The sequence below is a fragment of the Gavialis gangeticus genome, unplaced genomic scaffold (assembly GCF_001723915.1).
Source record: "Gavialis gangeticus isolate Ggan-Ray unplaced genomic scaffold, GavGan_comp1, whole genome shotgun sequence".
Classification (NCBI taxonomy): Eukaryota; Metazoa; Chordata; order Crocodylia; family Gavialidae; genus Gavialis; species Gavialis gangeticus.
This window is the reverse complement of record NW_017728994.1, coordinates 47,097,166-47,103,671: the sequence shown is the minus strand read 5'-3', so window position 1 is coordinate 47,103,671 and position 6,506 is coordinate 47,097,166. Positions and strand designations below refer to the sequence as shown.

General features: G+C 40.5%; 1 protein-coding gene across 1 annotated transcript in view; it reads left to right on the top strand.

The window, feature by feature from the left end:
* Nucleotides 1–6,506, top strand: part of SLF2 (SMC5-SMC6 complex localization factor 2) — a 49,097-nt gene that overhangs the window by 8,280 nt on the left and 34,311 nt on the right. Inside the window, exons 3-4 of the mRNA XM_019502727.1 lie at nucleotides 3,136–3,535; nucleotides 6,190–6,247. Coding sequence (XP_019358272.1) covers nucleotides 3,203–3,535; nucleotides 6,190–6,247 — 391 coding nt within the window. The 5' untranslated portion in view covers nucleotides 3,136–3,202. The remainder of the gene's footprint in view (nucleotides 1–3,135; nucleotides 3,536–6,189; nucleotides 6,248–6,506) is intronic.

The window sequence follows — 6,506 nt, the reverse complement described above, 5'->3', positions numbered from 1 at the left end:
AGCCAGTTTCAGATGTTAAGGCTTCTCTGTCCCCTGCCTGGCTGCTGAGTCACCTCATGGCCAGAGAGGAGAGACCACTTCCTTCCCCGTCCTAACTTATATAGCCCCTGTGACCTCATTCACCTGGGCCAGCGAAGGTCAGCCCCAGTTGGCTGTCAGCCAACCAATTTGAAATGCATCACCTGTTACCGGGCAGATTCCAGCTCCCCAGGTAGAAACCCCTTACCCAGGTAAGTGATGCAAGTCACCTAGGCAGAGGGAGCAGGTTTCCCCTCCCTCAGGAATGCAGCCAGCTCCAGTTCCCCAAAGAGACAGGCTGAGGGTGTGGTCCCCTGTGTGCTGGGCCCACCCTAATTGAATGGTCACAGCACAGAGATTTAAATCAGTGTCACAGGGCAGAGATTTTTGGGGAGAAACCAAAGTGGCTTTCTGCCACACAGCTCGTTAGCTGGAAACATCCGAGTAGAATTGATCAGCTTCTATTTGGAGTTGTCTTATGGTGGCTTTACCATAGGGTTTTACTTTATCCTCTCTCTTGATAAATGGTTTGACTGATACTGTGTTTTACATCTTGTGTTCCCAAAACAGTCTTTCTGCTTTTAATTAAGTTTAGTTCTGTTTGGGATCAGGACACTTTCTAGATGGCTAATACTGGATTACTTCTGACTTGTATGGATGTTGGTTGGTTAGAGAGAACCTGTAGCAGAAGTTGTGTGCACTCTTGAGGGTTTGCTTTTTCCTGCTGCTTGTTACTAAGGTATGCAGCATATAGCTTGTACTTGATTACTGGTCAGGACTTCACTTTTGGGGAAAAGGATGCATACATTTGGCAAAGAAATAGGTCTGCATCCAAGGAAAGAGGTTCCTAGCTGAAGTAATTTTCCTGGTTGGTATATTGCAGTGTCCTTCTACCACTTAAACTGATCAGATTTTCAATGCATGTAGTATTTGGCAGTTTGTCATCTGTCAGGGAGCATATAACACTTGTGCTGAGTAGTCTGCATTGAGAGCAATAAAAAAAGTGAATGGAAGCCAATGTGTTGACTTGTCTTTAAAGCTTTTGTTTTCCCTTTCCATTTTGAACTCAGCTGTGTGACCATGGGCTAAAAGTTACCAATTTTAAATAGCTTTGGGCTGGTGACATGGCAAAGGTATCTTAAGTGAAGGGCCACAACTCAACCTTACGTTCTGTCTTTCTCTGATAGAATCAGTGTTTCCCCTTGACAAAGGGAAGGAAAGGACTTGCCAAGAGCCATGTGTTTGTACAAGCTGTTGCCCAAAAAGTGCAGTTGAGGGGCTTGAGGCTTTTTAAGGTGCCAAGTTCATAAAGCCTTTCTGTTGAATCAACTCAATTGAAGTCCCTTATTTATATTAGGCTCTTATGAAAAGGTCCCAATCATGATAGGGGTGAATGTGGCATGTCTTGAAAACAATCTGTAGTATAACCAGATAAGCAGTATGTGAAGTAAAAGGGACATAAGGAAACCTATGAAAGGTCTGTGTACTTGTATTTAACAATACAATTCAAAGAAAATAAATATGAAAACCACATTAATCTTTCCCACAGCCAGTTTGTTAAGCATTGGCTCACTTGTAAGCATTGCAGCTGCACTGCAGTTCAAACAGACTTGGAGGAGGACAGCATGTATGGACTCTGGGCTACAGCAAGTGTTGCTTTTGTTTTGGGGCTGTTTTTCATTCATGGTAGGCTGAACACAGAGGAATAACAAAAGGGGAGTGAACTCAAGATAGCAGAAGTGAGGATGCACTCAGTAGAAATGGCAGAATTGAGAGGCTTGAAGATTAGGGTGGAAGCTTGAAATGGCTGTGGTGGAAGAAGAGGGGTATGTTGGAAGGATCTGAAAAGGGTCATGAAGCAACTGATGGATGAGGAGGATCGTTTTAGCAGCTGTGTTTTGTGGGGATGCGAGTATGTGGCTGGAAAAGAGAGAGTGCCATAATGCAAGTCATAGCTGTGCATGTGTATGAAGTTTGGTCAACAAGACTGGTTCAAAATATACTGGTGATTGGACATTTTGCCACACAAGCTCCATGGAAACTTATAGAAGATCTGTGGTTAAACCCCAAAGCTAACTTTGAAACCATCAGCCTTCATTTAAAGAGCTCTACGTGGCCATTTTTTTTTGTTTCTGTCATCATCCTGAGTAGGAAGAGGCGTTCTACCATCCATAGCTCTTTTTTAGAGAGACTTGTTAGCCTGTACAATATTGGAATATTAAAAAAAATTTAAAATGCTGTTTAAATGCTTCTTTTGTTAATGTTCTTTAGCATGTTACTGATATTCCACCATAAAATACTTCTTAATATTTCTGTTTTCTTTTCAGAAACCAATCTGTTACAGACTACTTCAAACCAGCTTCAAAACAAGGTAAGTAAAATATGTGAGTTTTCTTAAAGTATTCAGGAATACAATAAAATCCAGTTAAACATAGTTATAATCTGTAGTAGATCCTGGTCACATAAACAGACATAGTAGACAGTGATGATGAACAAATAAATTAAAAGTACCACTGGATCCATTTTGGTAGGGAAATAATGGCTAGTTAAAAAAATATTTATACCATCCAAAACCTAGCTTAATCAGGGGAAACTCCATTACAGCATAGGTTATACTTACTATATTGTTATAATTTTATCATGTGTAAGTAATCTCCAAATGATATAGTTACATTCATTTTGTTTGAGAAGAGGAGGTGTCTTTGGCTCAGGTTTTTATACTTTTGTCTAATTTTCCCACTTCTTTTGGTATCTTAATTGTACAAAGACTAACTTCTATGTTTTGTATCTTTTTAATGTTTTTATGAAGACAGTTGTGTTTTTCTCCTCAGAGAGAAGAAATGTAAAAAATGGAGAGGTTGGGCTGTCAGTCATACATGCAGAACGATCTGAAAAGGCAATATCCTCTCCAGAGAAAGGTAGAAGGAAAAAGATGCCAGTCCAGACACCAACCAAGAGTCCAGTGCTGGATGCCTTTTTGAGAGGAGCTAAGAAAGAAAAAAAGGACAATCCAGCCACTTTAGAAAACAGTAGATCATGCACTGTGCGGAGCACTGAATATCCGAAGGTTGTGGGTCGAAAACTCTTGATACCTCCAGGGTCTCTCAATTCTTCTAGAACCAAAAAGCAAAAGGATGTTAAGCATGACCTGGGGAAAAGTGAGAGAGGTCCAGTGTTACCAAGAATGCCGTTGTCTTCTGGCAATAGTAGAGATTGGAGGACTGATTCTGTGGATCTAGGGAAGGCCAGTTCAGGCTCCAACAAATGGGTTTTGACACCAGAAACTGATGCTCTGAAGGACAGCACCAGAAGTACTGGTAACATGAATGGTACTTCGTGGAATGTAAGAGCAGGCCATTCCCCAATGCAGCAGCGCACCTCTGATAATTCTCAATTTAGGTTATTCTTGGACTCTTACAGCAGAGAAAGAGAGCAGAAGAAACAAAGAATGGAACGAGCTAAGCAGCATCCCTCCACCCCAGTAAAGGCACTCTCCGGAACAAGCGTATCAAATCAGGTATGTCTGGAGATGAGTTGGGCATGGCCCTTGATGACATTGAATGGGAAATTAAATAGACTCATTTACAGAACAAATGTAACTTATAGTGCACTCCACTTGCATGCCTGGTGTGTAAGTCAGTAATTCATGTAATTGCATAACACAATGCCAGTTCCAGTTGTCTTTGCTTAACAAACTGATACACTGTTAGTGGTCAGGTAGGCTCTAGCTCTTCTGGTATGGCTTCATTCATTCCTCCTCTGCTACATGCAGTACCCTTAAGCTTAAGGGGACCACAGCGAGTAGAACTAGAGAGAACTGGATTGCTGTCAGCTGGCTGATCAGATTGCATAGCAGAGGCAAAATGCACAGGGATGATGGAATAGTTGCATCTTTTATACCTTTTGTTGTACATTGAATGACTATACAAATTGATTTGGATTTTCTTACATAATCATTCAATTATGTCATCAGGTACCACACAGGTAACCCCACACAGGGGTACCCTATTTAAGGACTTTGCTATGCATATCAGTTAATTATCTGGTTACTGACAAACCTCCCTGCCGCCTTGTGCCACTTGACTTTTCTTCCAGGTGTGATCTGTGAGGTCCTTAAAACTCCCCGTCATTATTTTTGGCAACCTAACCAAGCCTGGTACTATCTTACCCTGATATTTATCACCCTCCATGACTGGAGAGGGAAGGAGAGATTGCTCCATTAGAAGCTGAGACCTCATTAAACTAAGGGGAAGGGAGGGGAAGGCTGGTAGAAGCTGAGGTCTTGCTGAATCAAGGTTTTGCTAAATAAAGCCTTAGCAAGAGTGTCAGGGGATCAGGGACTCTATACACTTCATCATGGTGGACAGACTAAACTGCTTAAATGCATAACATCTTTCAGGCCTGTTTTCTTTAACTTAACTGAACAGTGCATGTTAACTGGAACTGCCTGCTTTGTAAGTAAGCTTATAAACGGATGTAATCATTACGTCCCCATCAAGGGAAATGGGTATAAGCTGCTATGATGCAACTGTTATGCCTCCACACATGTTTTTTTTGTTTGTTTGTTTGTTTTTTTTATGTAAAACATTGCTAAGCTGATTAACACGTGCTTTTTAGGTAAGTCAGAAACACAAGCTTAAACTTCTGAGCTGCTTGTGTATCTTTCTGCTTTTAACAAACCAAGTATAGCTTGACACTAAGCACTGATCTTGAGGCCCTTACTGATGAGACATAAGTTAAGAACCACTAGCTTATGGTTTTTAGACTCAAAACTTTTTCCTTGGAAAATGCCATCTCTTGGGTTTCACTTGTTTCTTGACGGAATCTGGACTAGGCTTCCCAGGGAGGGGGTGCAGTTCCCAACCTTGGAAGTCTTCAAGAGGAGACTGAACAGACAGCTTGCTGGAATCACTTGATCTCAGCAGTATTCCTGCCCTGAGCAGGTGGGGGTTGGACTCTATCTTTGGAGGTCCCTTCCAGCCCTTGATTTTTTTAAATTTATATGATTCTGTGACTATGGAAAAAATAATAGAGCAGTTATCTGTTGCAAAGAACTTTGAAAAACCATAACAGGTCAGAATATTTTTGATGCTATGAATTCCTATTTGGAATCTCTGGGTTTATCTTGTGACTCCTGTAGTGTTTGATCCCTAATATTGTGTGATACCCTGGAATGGATTTCCTGGCACTCCAGGATGCTGTGGATCTCTGAGAGTCTGCTTTAGGCCCTAGACATCCGAGCAGTTGGTGGACCATTACCCTGGGATGTAGTAGGCATTTATTGTTTAGTTTGTCAGGACTTGCCTTGAAGAAGCACTTTTCTTGTCAAATGTTGTTGTCTTCAGTTGTAGAACTCCTTCCAGAAGGAGTCCACCGCCTTTAGCACAGTGCAGAATGCCACTTATTTAGATGGAATATGTGTCACTCTTGTGGTAACCATTTTTTTTTGTTTGACTGGCTATTCCCTTGTCCCTTTTATTTGAATAAAGAGGGAATTGGCAATTGGTATCAGTTTGACTGGCTGGATTATTTTCTTTTGAGACCCTTAATATCTGGTCGTGTAGGTCTTTGTGTAATGTTCAAATATCTTGCATTAGACAATCCGTAAATTAATTAAAAAGGATGTTCTAGTCAAGCGCTGGAAAGAGAAGGGCTCTGTAACTTGAAAGCACGAGTAGAGACAAACACCTGCAATAAATAAGGTTGAAAAATGTTCTGTGGATAATTAGCTGTCTAAAATTTATCAAACTTTTACTACTTTGCCTTCTAAATTTTTAAGTAGTAGAGAATCTGCCCTGTATCCTACACTTGACTGAAGTGCTCAGGAAGGCAGATGATATCTTTTCATTTCCAGTGCGGCAGTAGATATGTCTACCTCTAATTCATTTCTGAAAGTCTGGCAAATGTTGTTATGCTGGTTTAAAGTAACTGAGAGTGGTGGTAATGAGAAATCCAACAGATTAGGAGGAACCCACAAGCCTGACCAATTCAGTCATAGTGAAGCTTTAGTTAGGAAAGAAAAAAGATAACATTTTAATAAGTGGTATTTTTTCTAAGAACTTACTGTGATATTAATTTCAGCAATACAGTGAGCTTTTGTTTGTTTGTTTAAGCACTGTCAGGTTCAACCAAGTAATATTTTTTTTTTCCCCACTCCTTTTTTATTAATAGGGCAATGGATGTAACTTAAGGAAGAGATCACACTCTACATCATGGGAGGCTCCTTCAGGTACAATCAGTGTTAATGGTTTAGAATTAGTTGCAACAAACAGGGTATATTCTTTTAATGTCATTTTCTTGATAGCCAGATTCCTTTCGCAGTGGATTTTTTCTATGTTCTTGAATTTGACCTGCGTTGTTCTTAACTATCATGTACCCCCTACTATGAAATGAACCAAGTAAACCTGGAACTTTTACCAGAGAAGGTGTCTTCATAAACTAACAGATGAATGAATCAGATTGTCAAAACTGGCTAAGCTCTCACACCC